Below are 23,493 nucleotides of genomic sequence, written 5' to 3' on the forward strand. Positions count from 1 at the left end.
CTCCCCCCGGCACGGACCCCCCCCCATCCCCCTCCCCGGCACGGACCCCCCATCCTCCCCCCCGGCACGGACCTCCCATCCTCCTCCCCGGCACGGACCCCGCTCCCGGCACTCCCCCGGAGCCCAGCCCACTGGAATGGAGAGTAGGTCTTACGAGGAAAGGTTGAGGGTGCTAGGCCTTTTCTCATTAGAATGGAGAAGGATGAGGGGCGACTTGATAGAGGTTTATAAGATGATTAGGGGAATAGATAGAGTAGACAGTCAGAGACTTTTTCCCCGGGTGGAACAAACCATTACAAGGGGACATACATTTAAGGTGAATGGTGGAAGATATAGGAGGGATATCACAGGTAGGTTCTTTACCCAGAGAGTAGTGGGGGCATGGAATGCACTGCCTGTGGAGGTAGTAGAGTCGGAAACATTAGGGACCTTCAAGCAGCTATTGGATAGGTACATGTATTACGGTAAAATGATATAGAGTAGATTTATTTTTTCTTAAGGGCAGCACGGTAGCATTGTGGATAGCACAATTGCTTCACAGCTCCAGGGTCCCAGGTTCGATTCCGGCTTGGGTCACTGTCTGTGCGGAGTCTGCACGTCCTCCCAGTGTCTGCGTGGGTTTCCTCCGGGTGCTCCGGTTTCCTCCCACAGTCCAAAGATGTGCAGGGTAGGTGGATTGGCCGTGATAAATTGCCCTTAGTGTCCAAAATTGCCCTTGGTGTTGGGTGTAGGTGTTGAGTTTGGGTGGAGTGCTCTTTCCAAGAGCCTGTGCAGACTCAGGGGGCCGAATGGCCTCCTTCTGCACTGTAAATTCAATGATAATCTATGATTAATCTAGGACAAAGGTTCGGCACAACATCGTGGGCCGAAGGGTCTGTTCTGTGCTGTATTTTCTATGTTCTATGTTCACTCTAACCACCCCCCCCCCACCGCACACACACACACACACACACACACACACACAACCCTAGACACACCTCTCCCCACACATTCAGACTGTGGCCACGCCATGCCATCGCCTGCCCAGCGGCCAACCCCCCAGGCCGTCACTCACCTCCACGCTGGTCGGCGTGAACCTGGAGCACAGGTTCACGCCGATGAAAAGGAGGTTTGATTTACGTTGACGTGACCGGTCATCACGTCGACGGGACTTCGGCCCATCCGAAAGGGAGAATATCGGCAGGCCCAAAATCGGCTGCCTTGCGTACACCCGTGCCATTCTCCGACATCTGCGGCGCCATTAACACCCCGCCGACTTTTCTCCCTTCGGAGACTTTGGCAACCGGCGGGGGCGGGATTCACGGCGGCCAATGGCCATTCTCCGACCCACTGGGCGGTCGGAGAATGACGCCCACGGTGTCAGACGAAAATCGAGGTCACGCAGGGCGCCCAAAAGACAGCTTCCAGTGCCTCAACAGCAACCTGAATGCGGTTCACGCCATGCGCCAGCATGGGCATCCAGAATGTACAGTATAATGCATTAATATCTTATTAACAGGCAGAAGGGCCGACAGCGAGATTCACTTGTGGTATTTAAAATAAAAAAAACTGCTTACCGGTCCACTTAGTGGGGCCCTCGTGGGGGGTGGGATTGGGAGTGTGATGGGTATGGAGAGTATGGGACAGAGGTGGTTCCAGTGGTTTGGAGTTGGTGATTCACCGTGTCCACCCTGAGGAGGTTGTGCAGCTGCTTCCTGCCCTGCTGCCTGGTCCTGGAGGTGGGGCCCACGGCACTCTCGGCCTCTGTCACCTGCAGCCAGGCCCAGTTGACGTCAGTGGGTGGCAGCCTCCTCTCCTCCACGGCATCGAGCAATATCTCCAGCTCTGCATCAGCGAACCTCGTGCCTCTCTTTGGCGCGAGATCTTCTTGGGTGGAATGAGTGTGTGGGGCAGTGGAATGCTTCTATGCGGCTGTAGCTGGTCAGGCTCTCCAGTGCCAATCCCAACCCCAGCGAATCACATGCCGGCGTGCATTAGGATCTCACTAGTTCCACCTGGCACCAGTGCTGGCATATTAGCATGTCCTGAACAACGCCTTCATCGTAACCGTAAAACACCCGCGATTAATCCTTTTAAAAAAAATTTAGAGTGCCCAATTATTTTTTGTTCCCAATTAAGGGTCAATTTAGCATGTCCAATCCACCTACCCTGCACATCTTTGGATTGTGGGGGTGAAACCCACGCAGACACGGGGTGAATGTGCAAACTCCACACGGACAGTGACCCAGGGTCCTCAGCGCCGTAGTCGCAGTGCTAACCACTGTGCCACCGTGCTGCCCACCCGCGATTCAATCCTGGCGTCAGTACTTAGTCTAAGAAACAGAGAATCCTGCCCCATATCTCCCAAATGGAGAATTTCGCCCATGGTTACAATCAGATCAACCATGATATTATTGCCATGGTCGTACTAATTGTGGAGGAGGATCAAGGGGTCTACTCTTTTCCCAATTCATATATTTGCATCAACAGAAATCTGGCCACAATGGAGCAGAGTAAAACATACAGTCTATGGAAGCAAGATTCATGCATTGAATGGCCATCACTTGGTCCAGTTGTATTTTCCAAGATTTCTAGTAATAGTATAAGGTCCATATTGCAAGGTTTGATGGCCTTATGATTTGCTGCACTCCTTACCTTGTGTAATGCAATGTACTGAACTTTCTCATCTGTCTTGAAGACTACATAGTCCTCCACCACACGGGTCTTGGAGTGGCTTCTGACTGCTTTGTGCAAATGTCCAGTTTCTATATCAATACACCAAAAAGATAACGTTATTCTCAAGTAAAGCACAAATTAGGATATAGTATTTGAATAACTTGAAGTGTGACATTTGGTGGTTGTAACATTCTTGGGAGAGCCAAGTGACTTTGGGCCTCTGGTTTAAAGCTTTCCATCAGTGGATTTTTCCCACTGCCTAGAAAATACTCAATCAACCTTCGAGTATTATATGTTAAAATCTGGGCATCACACTTCAGGAAGGATGTTAAAGCATTAGAGAAGGTGCGGCAAGGATTTATGAGAATGATTCCAGGGATGGAGGATTTCAGTGACATGAAAAGATTGCAGCAGCTGGGGTGGTTCTTGTTAGAAGAGAACATTGAGAGGCGATTTGATAGAAGAGTTCAAAATCGTGAATTATCTGGACGGTGGATAGAAAGAAAATGTTCCCATTGGCGAGCAGAAGGGTTAAGAACCTGAGCACGCAGCTGACTGACCTGAAATGCTAACTCTCTTCACAGATGCTGCCAGATGTGCTGTGCATTTCCAGTATTTTTTGTTTTTATTTATAACATAGATTTAAGGTGTGTGACAAAAGAACCAAAGGCAACTCGAGGGAAGAAGAAATTATGCGATGAGTGATTAGGACTGGGAATGTACATGTACTGCCTGAGTGTGTGGTGAACTTGATACAATGTGCCTGTCAAAAAGGAAATTGGATAAATCTCTGAAAGGTAAAAGGACAAAGGAATAGAACAAGCTAAATTGCACTTACATAAAATTGGAAAAACCCAATGGGCCTAATGACCCCTTCTGTACTGTCACCATTCATTGATTGGGACTTGTAAAAAATTCTTTCACGGGATGTGGGCAGTCATTTAAAGGAAAGCATTTGTTGCCCGTCCCTAACTGCACTTGAACTAGGCCATTTCAGAGGGTAGTTCAGAGTCAACCACTTTTCTGTGGATCCAGAGTCACATGCGGGTCAACCCAGGTAAGGATGGTTACTGGCCATGGTCTATTAAACTGAAAAGACAACCAAAAAATGGTAGACTTCTTTCCCTAAAGGACATTAGTGAACCAATTGAGTTTTTACAATAATTAATGATCATTTAACCAATACTGAGACTAACTTAATTGCTCCCCTTCCACAAACATTCACTTCCTTCACCACCGCCGAACAGTGGCAGCCATGTGTACTGTCTACAAGGTGCACTGCAGTAATTCACCAAGGTTCCCCAGACAGCACCTTCCAAACCCACGACCACTACCATCTAGAAGGACAAGAGCAGCAGATACCTGGGAACCCCACCACCTGGAGGTTCCCCTCCAAGTCGTTCACCACACTGACTTGGAAATATATCGGCGTTCCTTCACTGTCGCTGGGGCAACATCCTGGAACTCCCTCCCTAACGGCACTGCGGGTGTACTTAGACCTCAATGACTGCAGCGGTTAAAGATGGCAACTCACCACCACCTTCTGAAGGGCAGCTAAGGATGGGGAATGAATGCTGGCCTAACTAGTGATGCCCACACCCGCAAATTAATTTAAAAAATTTCCAAACTTTTGCATTACATAAATGAATTTAAATTCCACTAGCTGCCATGGTGGGATCCAATCCCATATCCCAGAGCATTAGCCTGGGCCTCTGGATTATTAATACAGTGACATTACCATTATGCCACCAAATCATGGACATTGCTAATGCCTTTGGGCGGCACTAATTGCAGGAGTTTCATGTACAGTCAATCCATGATACTCAAACATTGAGAATCCTTTTAAAACACGGTCACCCTAGTCCCCCTTTCCTGGATCACACCATGTGACATTTAAAACCCAAGTAACAACGTTAATCATTTCCTCCAGTCTTCTTTGTCATTCTGAAGCAAACAGCTATGATGTAATAAGAGCATGAATGTTGTCCAAAAAAAGAGAAGTAGCTAGGCTGGTGTTTCAGGTTGAGACTGGTCACAAGAGTGTAGTGCATGTCTCCTCTTTCAGATCTCCAATGTCTCACTGACTTGTAAAGCAAGGCATTAACTGTAATCGGACAGGGCTCCAGATAAGAATATTGCCAGTGCTTTCAAAATGCTATATAAATGCAAGCTCTTTCTTATTTTTTAAAAATATGTGCAATCATTTTGTTCCTCTAACTGAGCAGTTGCATTAAAGAACATCCTCCAACAACGTTCCTGTCTATTTCGCCTTCCACTTTTCAGGGAGATGCTTGGTTGGTATTTCTCAGAACCAGAGGGAGACTCTAGCACACTATATTATATATAATATTGTACTGTGTTACTCTTTCACTAAACCGCTTTTTTTTTTTTCAAGAAGCATTGGCCGGAATTCTCTGGTTGCTGCGATTCACTTTCCCCACTGGCAGCGCACATCTGCCCACATGGAGTGGTCACAATGGGAAATTCCATTGACAAGCACCGGGAAAATAGAATCCCGCCACCAGTGAGCAGGGTGCCGCCAGGAAACACGTGGCTGGGGGGGACCGGAGAATCCAGCCCCTTTGGTGGGAGATGGTTTCTCTGGCATTGGGGAGGCGGTGGCATACTGATATTGTCACTGGACTAGTAATCCAGAAACTCAGACTACTGCTCTGGGGTCCCAGGTTCAAAAACGCCACTGCAAATGGTGAAATTTGAATTCAATAAAAATGTGCTGATGACCATGAAACCATTGCCGATTATCGTAAAAAAAACATCTGGTTCACGAATGTCCTTCAGGGAAGGAAATCTGTGGTCCTTACCTGGTCTGACCTACATGTGACTCCAGACCCACAGCATGTGGTTGACTCTTAACTGCCCCTCAAGGACAAGTAGGGATCAGCAATAAATGTGGCATAGCCTGCGACGGGCACGTCCCATGAACAAATAATTTTTTTAAAATCTGGAACCTTGCCCAAGTGGGGGTAGGCAGTGGCGTAGTGGTATTGTCGCTTGACTAGTAATCCAGAGACCCAGAGTCATGCTCTGGGGATCCGGGATCGAATCCCGCCATGGCTGACGGTAAAATTTGAATTCATTAAAAAAATAAATGGAATTAATAGGTTAAAAAAGGGTGACCATGAAATTATTGTCAAGTATCGTTAAAAACTCATCTGGTTCACTACAGTTCTTCAGGGAAGGAAATCTGTCGTCCTTACCTGTTCTGGCCTACATGTGACTGCAGACCTATAGCAATCTGGTTGACTCATAAATGCCCCCAGGGATGGGCCTTTAATGCTCGCCCAGCCAGCGATGCCCACATCCCGTGAACGAATAAAAAATGTGAACCATGACAGGAAATGCATGTTATCTGATGGAGGAGGACATCTTACCCAACCTAATCCGAAACTGATATCAACTCAAATACTTGGCAGCAAATGGGTGGCAACTGAAGTCTGATGGAGAGCAGCAAACCTCTGCAATTTTCCCCTCCATTCCCAGGGTGTGATTGTCAACTATGGCACCTGAAACTTAACCCAAATAAGATCAGTTTACTGAGCAACACAGGTGATTGAAACTGGGCCTTTCCTGGTCGTTGAAGCTCTGAGATACAAGGTTGAATTTTTGGAGACCCGTACAGGAAACTCTTCCTGGTGTGTACTATTTTGGGGAGATGATATCAGGACCCAAGTGGATGGCAGGCAATTAAGCTCATTAAGTGCCTTGTTAAAGGGATTTTAAAGTCAGCTTCCAGTTTCCCCAACACAGGTCACCTGCCGAGAGGCAGGAACCCAGCAGCAGGCTGGGATGCCTGTCAAGCTTACAGGCCTTCTCTGATGCCTAGGTGGAGGTACAACCAAAGACCATATGTAAAAAGGCTCTCCTCCCACAGTGGTGGCTTGCTGTTTTTTTTTGTAAAGATTTTTTAAATGGATTTTTAAAATTAATTTGTGGAATTATGGGCATCACTGGTTAGGCCAGTATCTATTGCTCATCCCTAGTTGTCCTTCAGAAGGTGGTGGTAAGTTGCCTCTTTGGACCGATGCAGTCCGAGGTGTAGGTACACCCACTATGCTGTTGGGGAGCAAGTTCCAGGTTGTTGCCACAGCGACAATGAAGGAACGGTGATATTTTTCCAAGTCAGGATGGTAAGTGACTTGGAGGGGAACCTCCAGGTGGTGGGGTTCCCAGGTATCTGCTGCTCTTGTCCTTCTAGATGGCAGTGGCCGTGCGTTTGTAAGGTGCTGTCGAAGGAACCTTGGTGAATTACTGCAGTGCATCTTGTAGATGGTAAACACGGCTGCCACTGTTCGTTGGTGGTGGAGGGTTTGAATGTTTGTGGAAGGGGGTGTAAGCAAGCGGACTGGTTTGTCCTGGATGGTATCGAGCTTCTTGATTGTTATTGGAGCTGCACTCATCCAGGCAAATGGAGAGTATTCCATTACACTCCTGACTTGTGCCTTGTAGATGGTGGACTGGCTTTGGCGGGGAGGGGGGGGGTTCATAGCCTTTGGCCTGCCCTGGTAGCCACAGTATTAATATAGCTACTCCAGTTCAGTTTCTGATCAATGGTAACCCCCCCCCCCCCCCACCCCAGGATGTTGATTTATGGGGGATTCAGCAATGGTAATGCCATTGAATGTCAGGGGCGGGGTGGTTAGATCTTCTCTTGTAGGAGATGGTCATTGCCTGGCACTTGTGGCGATTGGTTATTGCCGGGCACTTGTCACAAATGTAACTTGTCACTTGTCAGCTCAAGCCTGGATATTCCAGGTTTTGCCGCATTTGGACATGGACTGCTTCATTATCTGAGGAATCGTGAATGGTGCTGAATATGGTGCAGTCACCCGCTAACGTCCCACTTATGACATTATGATGGATGGGAGGTCATTGATGAAGCAGCTGAAGATGGTTGTGCCCAGAACACCGCCCTGAGGAACTCCTGCAGTGAACATTTGGAGTTGAGATGATTGACCTCCTACACGGAGGAACTCCTGCAGTGAAGATTTAGAGTTGAGATGATTGACCTCCAACACAACAGCCACCTTCCTTTGTGCCAGATATGACTCCAACCAGCGGAGAGGTTTCTCCCCGATTCCCATTGACTCAGTTTAGCTAGTGCTCCTTGATGCCATACTCGGTCAAATGTTGCCTTGATATCAAGGGCAATCACTCTCACCTCCCCACTGGCATTCAGCTCTTTTTGTCCATGTTTGATCCAAGGCTGTAATGAGGTTAGGCACGAAGAAGCACTGTAAGGGTCATACAATCTCTAAGTGCAGGAGGAGGCCATGGAGCCCATAGTCTACACCGACCCTTGGAAAGATCACCCTACCTAGGCTCATGACCCCACCCCATCCCCATAACCCCACCTAACCTTTTGGACACTAAGGGGCAATTTAGCCTGGCCAATCCATCTAACCTGAACATCCTTGGACTAAGGGAGGAAACCGGAGCAGCCGGAGGAAACCCATGCATACATGGAGTGAAAGTGCATACTCCACATAGACAGTCACTTGGGTCCCTGGTGCTGTGAGGTAGCAGTGCTAACCACTGTGCCACCGTAATGCCCCGTTTGTTCCCTTCTTTCTTCATTCGTTTATTTTTGCTGATACATTTTTGACCCATGGATGCTAAATGGACTTGTGACTTTAAAGCAAAGCAGCCTGCACCTTTAATTCAAACAGGAGGATCCAGAAGGCTGTGCGGTTTTAAACTGGCTGATACAGGTTTGATTGATTTGGTTGATGGACAATGAATGGGACCAAAAGGCTGTGCTCTGCCCAATAACAGAAGGTGATTACATCTCAACCCACTGAGCTGAGTCCACAAAAAGATCAGCCATGGTCTTATTGAATGACGGAGCAGGCTCGAGGGGCAAGATGGACTGCTCCGGCTCCTAGTTCTTATGTTCACTTGCTGATGACCTCAGCAATAAATTTAAATAATGTATAATAGTTACTCTATGAAAGGAACTATCCCATATACCTTTTCCACCACTTTTCTACCTGTCCTGCTACCTTATTATTCTTACCCCTTCTCTCCCCCTCTGTTTGTCTGATCTGTGTGTGTGTGTGTGTGTGGAGGGGGGGGGGGGGGGGGGGCTAGAAGGTGGACAGTTGAAGGGGGTAGGTTAGCTTGTTGTCATTCAGTTGCATTTAATGCATATTTCATCTTTATCCTCATTATAAAAAAACAGTAATTGTGTTTCAACTTACAAACCTGGTGACTGTACTTATTGGGAAGCAAAAGGCCAAAGACGTTTTAGAAGAACCATTGGTTAATTTCACTTGTGTTGTGACTCTGAGACGAGTGGGGCTGGAATTGACCGTGCACTTCTCCAGGATGTCGTAACCCTCCTGTTTCCTTACCTTGCACTGCAGCTGGTTGCTTCTCTGAAACTGAAAGGCCTCCATATGGCCTTAGAGAGCTTGCCGAATGTCCTGAATTGGACAGGAAACCAGTCCATTGCCATATAAGGGATCATCCACATGAAAATTTTAACTTTAATCAGTACCTACACCTCCCCCTACCCCTCACAAAGGCGAGATATTGACCCAAAAACAAACATGTCTGTTTCCCAGTTCCATGGTGAGACGTCATTCCCAAAGTTGACTTCTGAATCTATAGTAGAGGACTCCATATTATGCTTCTAAAAATACAATCACCTTGACTGCTACATGTTTCAACTTGAAGAATCGTTGAATTTCACTGAACAGAGAGCATTCACCCTATCATGCCGGTGCTGCCTTTTTAGAAATGAGCTATCCAATTAGACCCAGTCCCTTGTTCGTTCCCCGCACTCTGCAATTTTATCCTTTTCAATTACATGTCCAATTTCCTTTGGAAAGCCACTATTGAATTTGTTTCCACTATTCTTTCAGGCAGCACATTCCAGCTTACAACTGCTGCATGAGGTAAATTCTCCCCATCTCCTCTCTGACTATTTTACCAATTTTCTTCTGTCTGTGCCCTCTGCTTACCAATTTTCTTCTGTCTGTGCCCTCTGCTTACCAATCTTTCAGTGGGCTGTATGGAGCAGTAGGACAAGGCTTAGCTGTCGAATCTCCAATTTTTCCTGAGTCATCCATTGAGTTCAAGATTTTTATTTTTAAATTGCTAGCCTTCATAAAATACAAGCCTTCAAAATAATGACCTTCAGGGTGGCATGTGGTGCAGTGGTTAGCACTGAGACCGCAGCGCTGAGGACCCAGGTTCGAATCCTGGCCCTGGGTCACTGTCCGTGTGGAGTTTGCACATTCTCCCCGTGTCTGTGTGGGTTTCACCCCACAACCCAAAGATGTGCAGGTTAGATGGATTGGCCACGCTAAATTGCCCCTTAATTGGAAAAAAAAATAATTGGGTACTCTAAAAAATTTTTTTTTTTAAATAATTACCTTCAAGTAAGAGTTAAGGAGAGGAGATGCTCTTAACTGAGACTGAGGAATGTATCAACTGACTTCTCACCCAAGAAATTATGTTCCTTTAAAAGTGACAATTACGATAAAATAATACTCTAAAGATGATTGCTGTGTCACAGCAAGCGTAACCAGACATATAAGACACAAAAGAGATACAGTTATAGGATAGCAATCAACAGCAAAAATCCTAGTAAATTCTTCACTCTCGCTCAGCTGGGGCAGCAGTAGGGTACTCTACTATTTGAGATCAACTATGACATCCCTTCTGCCACCACTAGTTGCTAAGAGCAACTCATTCCACAGCTCCTTATGTGGTATAATGCCAGTATTGTTGTGACAATTATCGTAAAGCTTATAGTAAAGTGTAGCAAAATGGGCAGCACGGTAGCACAGGTGGATAGCTCTGTGGCTTCACAGCGCCAGGGTCCCAGGCTTGATTCCCCACTGAGTCACTGTCTGTGCAGAGTCTGCATGTTCTTCCCGTGTCTGCGTGGGTTTCCTGCGGGTGCTCCGGTTTCCTCCCAAAGTCCAAAGACGTGCAGTTTAGGTGGATTGGCCATGATAAAATTGCCCTTAGTGACCAAAAAAGGTTAGGAGGGGTTATTGGGTTACCGGGATAGGGTGGAAGTGAGGCCTCCTTCTGCACTGTATGTTCTATGTTACACCACAAAGGACATGGCCAGGATTTTACAAAAGCAGAAAGGAGACTTTTGCTTTATCAGGGTCTGATCCACATTCCAGAAACAGAAGAGCAGTGTTACAATGCACAGCCCTTCCAACTACACTGTCAGGGAAGTAGACCACTCTGTTCCGTTAGATTCCAAGTAACAGAACAGAAAGAGACCCATAGGCATACACAAAGATAGATTATATTTCCTCACCTGTACCCAAGTAGAAAACCTCAATCCCGGCACTCACTTTCTGGACAATGATCTTGGAATACACAGTGTCCCTCATAATAAGGAGCGGCTTCCCACCAATTGGGAGGATGCTATCAGCCATCAGAAGGTGATCTCGAACAAACATCAGCACCTGATCTGGCAGGTCCAAGGATGTTGAATAGCCCTTCCCCTTCATCTCATTAGTGATGCACTGAATAAAAAATAAACAGAAAAAAAACACCAATTAGCTTCAGTTGTACTTAGAGTTTCTGATCTTCAGCAATTCCGGCACCTTCACTGAATTTTTTTTTTTAAATTTTGGAGATGAAAGCGTCGCAGGCAAACCCAGAATTTATTTCCCATCCCCAATTTCCCTTGAAAAGGTGGTGAGTTAGTCCCATAAACTGCTGCAGACCATAAAGTGAAGGTACACGTACAGCGCCTTTTCAAAAATATTGGTTTGATTCAACTGAGTGGCTTGCTAGGCCATTTCAGATGGCAATTAAAAGTCAACCACACTATTGTGGGACTGGACTTACATACATACCAGACGGGATAGGGACAGCAGATTTCCACCCCTGAAAGACGTTAGTCAAGAGGATGTGTTTTTATGACAATTTGTTAGTTTCATCAACATTCTTAATGACACTAGCATATTATCCCAGACTTATGAACTATTTGAATGTTAAATTCCTTCAGCTACCATGGTAGAATTTGAACTCAAATCTTTCATCCGGATCTCTGGATTACTTGTCCAGTAACATAACCACTGTACCACCATCCATTAAAATTAGTTACTGTAAAGTTATATTTTGACGTCTGTTAATCCAGCACCATCTCACTGTCACTCAGTAACCTCTCTCTTCCCAGAGCCCTGTGTTACTGACTGTCTACTACTGATGCTCCAGTTTCCTCCCACAAGTCCCGAAAGATGTGCTTATTAGGTTGACGATAGTGACATTTAAGGGGCATCTTGACAAATACATGAATAGGATGGGAATAGAGGGATACGGACCCAGGAAGTGTAGAAGATTGTAGTTTAGTCGGGCAGCATGTCGGCACGGGCTTGGAGGGCCGAAGGGCCTGTTCCTGTGCTGTACATTTCTTTGTTCTTTGAAATGGGCATTCTGAATTCTCCCTCAGTGTACCCGAACAGGAGCCGGAGTTTGACGACGAGGGGATTTTCACAGTAACTTCATTGCAGTATGAAAAATGAAAATTGCTTATTGTCACAAGTAGGCTTCAAATGAAGTTACTGTGAATAGCCCCTAGTCGCCACATTCCGGCGCTTGTTTGGGGAGGCTGGTACGGGAATCGAACCATGCTGCTAGCCTGCCTTGGTCTGCTTTAAAAGCCAGCGATTTAGCCCAGTGTGCTAAACCAGCCCCAGTATTAATGTAAACCTACTTGTGACACTAATAAAGACTATTATATGTTAATCCAGCTCTCTCACACTGTCAACTCAGTAACCCCTCTACCCAAGCGCCGTGTAACTGACTGTATCTCCACTGATGTTAATCCAGCTCCCTCACACTGTCACTCAGTAACCCCTCACCCTTAGCATCCTGTGTTACTGACTGTATCGCTACTGATGTTAATACAGCTCCCTCACACTGTCACTCAGTAACCCCTCTCCCCCAGCACCCTGTGTTACCGACTGTATCGCGACTGATGTTAATACAGCTCCCTCACACTGTCACTCAGTAACCCCACTCCTGTTGGGCGGACAGGTTGTTTTGAATTTGTGCGCTCCCACTGATACCTTGATTTCACCTCTACATATTCCCATCAAAGTCTCTTGATGTGTTTTGTGCCTTCCTAAACGTGTTTTCTCCATTTTGGTCGATCATAGGCCAGGGTCTCCAATGAATCGGGAAGGTTATTTGACCTATTCAGTGATGCTTTGAGGAAAACCTTAAAGTTTTAATGCTGTGCTCCTGCGAGTCTCCTGCTGCAACGGAGTAGAGCGGCTACTGCGGGATTCTGGGGCGCAATTCTCCGTTATCGGCGGAAAGTCCGCCGATCGGCGCAAAAAACGGCGCAAATCCGACTTGCGTCACGTCGGAAAAATGGGTCGATAGTCTCCGGCCCGAAATGGGCTAGCAGCGACGTAACTGGATCCGCGCTTGCGCAGTGGTTCACGCCGCGCAGCGTCATACGCGCTGCACGGCGTGACGGCTCATAAGGCCGCGCTGCTCCCCCCCCCACCCGACCGGAACACCCGACCGCAACACCCGACTGGATGGCTGGCCGTCGCTCAGCCCCGAGGTTCGAGTCACGCGATGTGGAGGCGCTCCTGGACGCGGTGGAGCAGAGGAGGGACGCCCTGTATCCCGGGCACGGCCGCAGAGTTGCCCCACGCCACAGCCGGCGTCTGTGGAGGGAAGTGGCAGAGGCCGTCACCGCTGTGGCCCTGACACCACGGACAGGCACCCAGTGCCACAAGGTGAACAACCTCGTCAGAGCAGGCAGGGTGAGCCTCCCCATATCCCCCCCTCCCCCATATCCCCCCTCCCCCATATCCCCATATCCCCCCCTCCCCCATATGCCCCCCTCCCCCATATCCCCAAGTGAATCCAGCCCTAACCTTAACCTCTGCAATGCACGCGCAACCGATGGCGTGCATTCATATACCTGCCTAACACTGTTGCCTTTTACCCCTGCCCCCCCGCCCCCCCCCCACAGGAGAAGCGCGCACACAACAATAGGGAGCATGTGAGGACTGGAGGAGGGCCCGCTGATGAGAGGCCACTGACCGAACACCAGGAAAGGGCCCTGGAACTGGCTGGCGGACCTGAGGACCGGGAGGTTGCTGATGCAGAGGTCGGGGGCGTACTAGCAAGTGAGCCACCGACAGCCCGACCCCATATCCCCCCTCCCCTATATCCCCCTCCCCCGTATCACCTGATCACTGCCTGATGTCTAACCATGCATGCTTCATTGTGTATCGCAGGACCAAACGTCCAGGCACCCATCCCCGCAGATGCAGACCGCCCGCAGGATGCCCCTCGGAGACCACAGGAGACAGAGAGACCCGCACCCTCCAGCATGCGACGCCCGCAGGATGCCCCTCGGAGACGGAGAGACCCGCACCCTCCGGCATGCGACGCCCGCAGGATGCCCCTCGGAGACCACGGGAGACGGAGAGACCCGCACCCTCCAGCATGCGACGCCCGCAGGATGCCCCTCGGAGACCACGGGAGACGGAGAGACCCGGACCCTCCAGCATGCGACGCCCACAGGATGCCCCTCGCACACCACGGGAGACGGAGAGACCTGGAGCAACAGGGAGACGAAACCCCCGTCACGTGCGGGAGCGAACACCCAGCGACGAGGGGGGCAGCCACAGGCCCCCGTCACATCTGAGCCAGGACACCATTACCCAGGACACCACTACCCGGGACACCCCTACCCGGGACACCCCTACCCGGGACACCCCTACCCAGGAAGACGAAATACCGAACAGTGACTCAGAGTGGATGGGTGGAGACGAACCCCCACCCCAAAGTGCCATGGACTCAGAATGGAACGAAGAGCACGACACGCCACTGCTGTCACCAACACCCTCCACCATCGCAGAAACACTCACCTTGGTCGGGCACTTTAGTGATGAGGCGTCTGGTACACTCACTGGTGTGCACAACACAGCCGTCCTGGTACAGTAGGTGGAGGTAGGAGCAGCAGAGGGACCAGGCGGTCGGAGGGCAGCCCAGCCCAAGCGAACATCTGCCGCCCAGATGGGTCCCGGGTTCCTGCAGCTACCACACCCACACACAGATCCGATGCAACCACCGACCCGGAGACGAGCGAAGAGGGTGACGGGCGGCTTGCGGCGGCTGCGGTCGCAGGTGGAGGAGTCCACCCGCGTCCAGGAGCTGGGAGTGGTGCCGGTCATGCGTGCCACCCAGGCCAACACCGCACGGGTGGCGTCCGCGGTGGAGGCAATGGGTGCGACGGTGTCAGACATGGGGAACGGTTTGCGAGGCCTGGGGCCTTCCGTGCAGGCGGCGTCTGTGGCGCAGGAAATGGCTGCCCTCTCACAGGAGGCCATGAGCCAGTGCCAGCGCCAGATGGCAGAGGTGCTCAACGCCATAGCCCAGTCTCAGCAGGCCATGGCCCAGTCTCTGCAGGCCATGGCCCAGTCTCCGCAGGCCATCGCTGAGGGCATCGGCGCCAGTGGCCATGTGCGAGCCGGCGTCGCACTGTCACAGACAGGGTTTGCCAACCCCCTGGGCTGCATGGCTGCAAACCTGCAGACCCCTGTCGATACCAGCACGGGCCTCCAGGACTGGCAGCGCCAGATGTCGGGGGGGCGTCAGATGGCCAGTCCGTTCGCATCCCCCACCCATGTAGACGCCTGGGGGCCATCGGGCACCCCGAGGGAAGAGGAGATGGTGTGGTCCGTCCCGGCTCCCTCTGTAGGGGAGGTCCCGGTACACCGCGAAACCTCGGACTCCCCCCCCCCTTCCGTTCCAGGTGCATCGGGTGGGCAACGGGCAGGACTGGCTGGCAGCTCGCCATCCCAGTCGCCCGGGCCGCAGCCTGGCCCATCTAGGCCAGGACGCCCCAGGAAACGGCCGCCAAAGGGATCCAGTGTCAGAGGGCAGGAATCACAGGAGTCCACCTCCAGTTCTGGTGTACCGTCTGGGGAACCACGTAGACGTAGTCAAAGGGCCCGTAAGGCCAAACAATTAGACACTGAGTAAGTTGACACGGTTGCAGGGCACAGATGAGTTTTAGGGGCTAGGGCACGTGCATGAACTCCTTTGGTTATTAAAGTCAATGTTACACCTACAGAAGCTGCCTTTGTGCTCTGTCCAAAGTGTGCGGGGGTGTTATGTACGTTGAGCGCAAGTGTGTGTGTGAGGGGTGGTCTTACCTCAGCCCCAGGTGAGTCTGCCTCCTTCCCCCTGGGCCGCCATCAACATCCCCGGGCAGAGGACGGGACCGTGCGCTGCAGTGTCACAGCCGCATGCAGGGATGGTCCGGGTGGATGGTGGTACTGTGGCCATGGGTCAGACATAGTCCAACGATGTAGAGCCAGGAGCTCACCGCAGGGCGGGTTGTCATCATCCTCCATGGCCTGCGATAGACACGCGTCCACCCGCAACTGTGTGAGCCCGGCCCGTTGTGCCGCAGGTGGATCGGCAATGGGGGCGGGGTTGTGTGCATGCGGGTGGGGTGAGGGTGCTGGGTGGGTGGATGGGTGGGGGGTGTGGGTGGTCGGCTGTTGCCATGGTGTGCGGTCTGTGGCCATACTACCCGATTCCCACGCCCATCTAGTCAGTGAAGCGGGCGTCTATCAGTCTGTCCCGGTAACGGTGGACAGCCGCCCGCCTGTGTCTACCCCGTCTGCCCTGACCATTGCCCCCATGCACCTCATCTGGGGAGGACTGGGCCTCTTCCTGCTGCTCCTCCACTCCGCCCTCCTCTGCCTGCGGCACATCGCCCCTCTGCTGGGCTATGTTGTGCAGGACGCAGCACACCACAATGATGCGGCCGACCCTATCTGACCGATACTGAAGGGCGCCCCCAGAGAGGTCCAGGCACCTGAAACGCATCTTCAGCACGCCAAAGCACCTCTCTATCACTCCCCTTGTCGCTACATGGGCATCATTGTCGCGGTTCTCCGCCTCATTGCGTGGCCTCCGTATAGGCGTCATCAGCCACGATCGCAATGGGTAGCCCCTGTCGCCCAGCAACCAGCCCCTCAGCCGGGGATGGCGTCCCTCGTACATGCCGGGGATGGATGACCACGACAACACGAATGAGTCGTGTACACTGCCTGGGTAACGGGCGCAGATGTGCAGGATCATCATGCAGTGGTCGCAGACCACCTGTACGTTCATCGAATTGGTCCCCTTCCTATTAGTGAACACGGCCCTGTTCTCTGTAGGTGGCCGCACGGCGACGTGCATCCATCGATCGCGCCCTGGACCATGGGGAACCCGGCCACGGCAGAGAAGCCCACGGCCCGGGCATCTTGGCTGGCCCGGTCCACGGGGAAGCGGATGTAGCGGTGCGCCATGGCATATAGGGCATCTATCACTGCCCGGATGCACCGGTGCACCGATGTCTGCGATATGCCGGACAGGTCCCCACTCGGTGCCTGGAATGACTACGTTGCATAAAAGTTCAGGGCCACCGTAACCTTGATGGACACGGGGAGAGGGTGTCCCCCGCCAGTGCCACGCGGTGACAGGTGTGCCAGCAGGTGGCAGATGTGTGCCACGGTTTCCTGGCTCATCCGTAGTCTCCTCCTGCATTCCCGGTCCGTGAGGTCCTGGAATGACTCCCGGGGCCGGTACACACGGGGCGCCCTCGGGTGCGTCCGTTGCCGTGGGGCCGCGACGGCCTCCTCCCCCTCCTCATCCTGTCGGTCAGGTGTCCCTCCAGCCTGGGCGGCTGCTGCCTGCCCCTCTGCGGCAGCCTGCGCCGCCTCTCTGGCACGCTCCTCCTCCTCCTCCTCCTCCTCCTCATCCAGGGCAACATAGACATGAGCGGCTGCGACCACGGCGGCCAACATCGCTGGATGATCTGAAAACATGACGGCCTGGTGGGGGGGGGGCGCGGAACGACGACATGTCATCATTGCCCATATCCCCTCCTCCCCCTAGCCAGGTGGCATGGACCGCATGGGTCCAACTGTTGGAGGCTGGCACCTGGCCAGGTGGACCAACTCACTTGCCCTCCCATCCCCCTCCTCGGCACGGACCCCCCCCCAATCTCCACCCCAGCACGGACCCCCCCCCCCAACCTCCACCCCGGCACGGACCCCCCCCCAACCTCCACCCCAGCACGGACACCCCCCCAACCTCCACCCCAGCTCGGACCCCCCCACCCCCCAACCTCCACCCCGGCACGGAACCCCCCCCCCAACCTCCACCCCGGCACGGACCGCCCCCACCAACCTCCACCCCAGCACGGACCCCCCATCCCCCTCCCCGGCACGGACCCCCATCCCCCTCCCCGGCACGGACCCCCCATCCCCCTCCCCGGCACGGAACCCCCCCCCCCAACCTCCACCCCGGCACGGAACCGCCCCCCAACCTCCACCCCGGCACGGAACCCCCCCCCCCAATCTCCACCCCGGCACGGACCCACCCCCCCAACCTCCACCCCGGCACGGACCCACCCCCCCAACCTCCACCCCGGCACGGACCCCCCCCCAACCTCCACCCCGGCACGGACCCACCCCCCCAACCTCCACCCTGGAACGGACCCCCCCCCCAACCTCCACCCCAGCACGGACCCCCCCCCAACCTCCACCCCGGCACGGACCCCCCCCCAACCTCCACCCCGGCACGGACCCCCCCCAACCTCCACCCCGGCACAGAACCCCCAACCTCCACCCCAGCACGGACCCCCCCCCAACCTCCACCCCGGCACGGACCCCCCATCCCCCTCCCCGGCACGGACCCCCCCAACCTCCACCCAACCTCCACCCCAGCACGGACCCCTCCCCCCCAACCTCCACCCCGGCACGGGCTCCCCCCCAACCTCCACCCCGGCACGGACCCCCCCAACCTCCACCCCGGCACGGGCCCCCCCCCCCCAACCTCCACCCCGGCACGGACCCCCCCCCCCCCCAACCTCCACCCCGGCACGGACCGCCCCCACCAACCTCCACCCCAGCACGGACCCCCCATCCCCCTCCCCGGCACGGACCCCCCATCCCCCTTCCCGGCACGGAACCCCCCCCCCCCAACCTCCACCCCGGCACGGAACCTCCCCCCCCAACCTCCACCCCGGCACGGACCCACCCCCCCAACCTCCACCCCGGCACGGACCCTCCCCAACCTCCACCCCGGCACGGACCCACCCACCCCCCCCAACCTCCACCCCGGCACGGACTCCCCCCCCAACCTCCACCCCGGCACGGACCTCCCCCACCAACCTCCACCCCGGCACGGACCCCCCCCCCCAACCTCCACCCAACCTCCACCCCAGCACGGACCCCTTCCCCCCCAACCTCCACCCCGGCACGGGCTCCCCCCCAACCTCCACCCCAGCACGGACCCCCCCCCCCCCAACCTCCACCCCGGCACGGACCCCCCCCAACCTCCACCCCGGCACAGACCCCCCCCCAACCTCCACCCCGGCACAGAACCCCCCAACCTTCACCCCAGCACGGACCCCCCCACACCTCCCCAACCTCCACCCCGGCACGGACCCCCCATCCCCCTCCCCGGCACGGACCCCCCCCAACCTCCACCCCGGCACGGACTCCACCCCGGCACGGACACCCGCCCAACCTCCACCCCGGCACGGACCCCCTCCCCCAACCTCCACCCCGGCACGGACCCCCTCCCCCAACCTCCACCCCGGCACGGACCCCCCCCACCAACTCCACCCCGGCACGGACTCCCCCCCCCAACCTCCACCCCGGCACGGACCTCCCCCACCAACCTCCACCCCGGCACGGACCCCCCCCAACCACCACCCAGGCACGGACCCCCCCCAACCTCCACCCCGGCACGGACCCCCCCCCAACCTCCACCCAGGCACGGACCCCCCCCCCAACCTCCACCCAACCTCCACCCCAGCACGGACCCCTTCCCCCCCAACCTCCACCCCGGCACGGGCTCCCCCCCAACCTCCACCCCGGCACGGACCCCCCCCAACCTCCACCCCGGCACGGACCCCCCCCCCCAAACCTCCACCCCGGCACGGACCCCCCCCCCCAACGTCCACCCCAGCACGGACCCCCCCCCAACCTCCACCCCGGCACAGACCCCCCCCCCAACCTCCACCCCGGCACAGAACCCCCCAACCTCCACCCCAGCACGGACCCCCCCCCCCCCAACCTCCACCCCGGCATGGACCCCCCATCCCCCTCCCCGGCACGGACCGCCCCAACCTCCACCCCGGCACGGACTCCACCCCGGCACGGACACCCGCCCAACCTCCACCCCGGCACGGACCCCCTCCCCCAACCTCCACCCCGGCACGGACCCCCTCCCCCAACCTCCACCCCGGCACAGACCCCCCCCACCAACTCCACCCCGGCACGGACTCCCCCCCAACCTCCACCCCGGCACGGACCTCCCCCACCAACCTCCACCCCGGCACGGACCTCCCCCACCAACCTCCACCCCGGCACGGACCCCCCCCCAACCTCCACCCAGGCACGGACCCCCCCCCAACCTCCACCCCGGCACGGATCCCCCCCCAACCTCCACCCCAGCATGGACCCCTCCCCCCCCCCCCAAGCTCCACCCAACCTCCCCCCCCCCAACCTCCACCCCGGCACGGGCTCCCCCCCAACCTCCACCCCGGCACGGGCTCCCCCCCAACCTCCACCCCGGCACGGACACCCGCCTCCAACCTCCACCCCAGCACGGACCCCCCACCCCCCCACGGACCCCCCCCCCAACCTCCACCCCGGCACGGACCCCCCCCCCCCCCAACCTCCACCCCGGCACGGACCCCCCCAACCTCCACCCCAGCACGGACCCCCCCAACCTCCACCCCAGCACGGACCCCCCCCCCCAACCTCCACGGACCCCCCCCCCCCCCCACCTCCACGGACCCCCCCCCCCCCCCAACCTCCACCCCGGCACGGACCACCCCCCAACCTCCACCCTGGCACGGACCCCCCCCCCCCAGCCTCCACCCCAGCACGGACCCCCCCCCAACCTCCACGGACCCTCCATCCACCTCCCCGGCACAGACCCCCACCCGGCACTCCCCCGGAGCCCAGCCTACTCTTACCCGCCCCCCCCCGCCGCGCACACACACACAGCCCTAGACACACCTCTCCTCACGCATTCAGACTGCGGCCACGCCATTGCCTGCCCAGAGCCAACCCCCCAGCCAACCCCCCAGCCCGTCACTCACCTCCACGCTGGTCGGCGTGAGCCTGGAGCACCGGGTCACGCCGATGAAAAGGAGGTTTAATTTACATCGACGTGAACGGTCATCACGTCGACGGGACTTCGGCCCATCCGGAAGGGAGAATATCGGCAGGCCGAAAATCGGCTGCCTTGCGCAGACCCGTGACATTCTCCGCGGCAGCGGCGACATTAACGCCCCGCCGACGTTTCTCCCTTCGGAGACTTCGGCAACCGGCGGGGGCGGGATTCACGGCGGCCAACGGCCATTCTCCGACCCTCTGGGGGGTCGGAGAATGACGCCCTAGGTGTCAGCCACATGAACGATATGTCCCACCCAGCAGAGCTGGTTTTGAATGATTTACGCCTCAATGCTGGACCAGCTGGTTTGCAAGAGGGTGCTGCTGTTGGAAAGGTTTCTTGTCTCTGGATTTGCATGATTTTGCAAAGACAATGCTAGTGGTACTTCTCAGGTGCTTTGATATATGTGCTATAGGTCAACCAAGTCTTTGAAGGATATCGGAGCATGGGAATCAATGCTGCCTGGTAAACTGTAACCTTAATCTTGAGTTTGGGATTCTGGTCCTCAATACTCCTTTTCTTAGTTGGTTGAAGGCTGAGCTGGCACAATAGAGGCAGTGATGAATTTCATCATCTGTGCTTACCTACATTGGCTCCCAAGGTATGGAAATTTTTCCAGGATCTCTCCGAGGATCCTCATCACTCTAACCTCAGTCATAGAGTTTTAGTACGCAGATGACGCTTGTGTATGGACTCCTTCTCCAAAGTATATGAGAAAACAGGCCTTTCACTAAATACCTGGAAAACTAAGGTCCTCTTCCAATCAGCTCCCACAGAATCCTGGGTTAATGATTGTATCTCCAAAGATGTATCTTGTTTCCCCACACTGTTTGCTTTCAGAGCTTTTGCCAGCTCTTACCTTGTGTTACTGTCTCTAATGTTAATCAGCTCCCTCATGCTGCTGGACACAGTAAACTCTACCAACCTATATTCTCAGCTCCCTACTGAAACCAATGAAACAAATAGGATAAAACTGAATTAATGTTGACCTGTATGACAAGTTTGATTTTTGTAAGACTTAATGTGCTGAGACCCTGCTGCAATTTCCAATTACACTGTAAATGGTAATTTGGTGCTTTTGAGAGTTGGCAGGAAGGTTTCCATCCTGTGGGTAGCACTGTTGCTTCACAGCGCCAGGGTCCCAGGTTCGATTCCTGGCTTAGGTCACTGTCTGTGCGGAGTCTGCACGGGGCTGTTTAGCACAGGGCTAAATCGCTGGCTTTGAAAGCAGACCAAGGCAGGCCAGCAGCACGGTTCAATTCCCGTACCAGCCTCCCCGAACAGGCGCCGGAATGTGGCGACTAGGGGCTTTTCACAGTAACTTCACTGAAGCCTACTTGTGACAATAAGTGATTTTCATTTCATTTCATTTCTCCCAGTGTCTGCGTGGGTTTCCTCCGGGTGCTCCGGTTTCCTCCCACAAGTCCCGAAAGACATGCTGTTAGGTGAATTGGACATGCAGAATTCTCCCTCAGTGTACCCGAACAGGCGCCGGAGTGTGGTGACTAGGGGATTTTCACAGTAACTTCACTGCAGTGTTAATGTAAGACTACTTGTGATAATAAATATTATTATTAATCCCTAGGAAAAGCTTTTTCTCTTAGCCTGCTCTCTTGCACTGAAGTGCTACTGGTGCTGGGATGTATTTCCATGTGTGTTTTCCATAGTTTTTCTAAGTCTGAACCCTTCATGAGTCAAGGCAACAGTCAGCAGGGCATTCAGGTTTGGAGGGGCATCTACTTGGGTGTACTTCCAGCAGCATTCGCCACAAACGTTCAGGAGGACCTGATTTTCCATCTCTGCTAATAACGAGACCAGCACAATCCAAGCATGCCTTGGATCCTTGTCTGAATGCTTTACACTGGCACTAACACTCAAGATGCCACATCTGGCTACTTTCCTTATTACAAAATAGATATTTTTATTTCTATTAGGTGAAAAACACTTACAGCAATTGGTCTCCCACTTACCGCGCCAGGGCGTGGATCTGGAATGTCATCTTTCTGCGAGTCCCATTTGTCGGTGTCCATTTTATACTTCATATATTGCCCAGCAAAGACTTTCTGCACATCTGTGATATCATAAGCACACACTGCAGAAACATTTTGGTTGTTCCTAGGTGATATGGGGCAGGTGGAAGAAACATGAATTGCTTTTAATTAAGTTCTGCAGTTTTTACTCAATTATCATGCTTTAATATGTAAAAGAAACTCCCTGCTCCTTAGAGATTCGAACAGTTTTCCCAATTAAAAAGTAACTCCATCACATCTGGGCAGCACAGTAGCATAGTGGTTAGCACTGTGGCTTCACAACGCCAGAGTCCCAGGTTCAATTCCCCACTGGGTCACTGTCTGTGTGGAGTCTGCACGTTGTCCCAGTGTCTGCGTGGGTTTCCTCCAGGTGCTCTGGTTTCCTCCCACAATCCAAAGACATGCAGGTTAGGTGGATTAGCCATGCTAAATTGCCCTTAGTGTCCAAAAAGATTAGGAGGGGTTATTGGGTTTGGGGGATAGGGTGTAATTGAGGGCCTAAGTGGGTCGGGGCAGACTCGATGGGCCGAATGATCTCCTTCTGCAGTGTACGTTCTATGCCTATGACACACTGGGTGAGGTCTTACTGCTG

At 54.2% G+C, this 23,493-nt stretch overlaps 1 protein-coding gene across 4 annotated transcripts in view; it reads right to left on the minus strand.

Moving 5' to 3' along the window:
* The window catches only part of sema4f (sema domain, immunoglobulin domain (Ig), transmembrane domain (TM) and short cytoplasmic domain, (semaphorin) 4F), a 352,651-nt gene that overhangs the window by 56,310 nt on the left and 272,848 nt on the right, over positions 1-23,493 (minus strand). For all 4 annotated transcript variants that reach the window (XM_072497724.1, XM_072497723.1, XM_072497726.1 and 1 more), the window contains 3 exons: positions 22,842-22,986; positions 10,958-11,168; positions 2,635-2,744 (listed from right to left, as the gene is read on the minus strand). In XM_072497724.1, coding sequence (XP_072353825.1) covers positions 2,635-2,744; positions 10,958-11,168; positions 22,842-22,986 — 466 coding nt within the window. The remainder of the gene's footprint in view (positions 1-2,634; positions 2,745-10,957; positions 11,169-22,841; positions 22,987-23,493) is intronic.

The sequence above is a fragment of the Scyliorhinus torazame genome, chromosome 3 (assembly GCF_047496885.1).
Source record: "Scyliorhinus torazame isolate Kashiwa2021f chromosome 3, sScyTor2.1, whole genome shotgun sequence".
Classification (NCBI taxonomy): domain Eukaryota; kingdom Metazoa; phylum Chordata; class Chondrichthyes; order Carcharhiniformes; family Scyliorhinidae; genus Scyliorhinus; species Scyliorhinus torazame.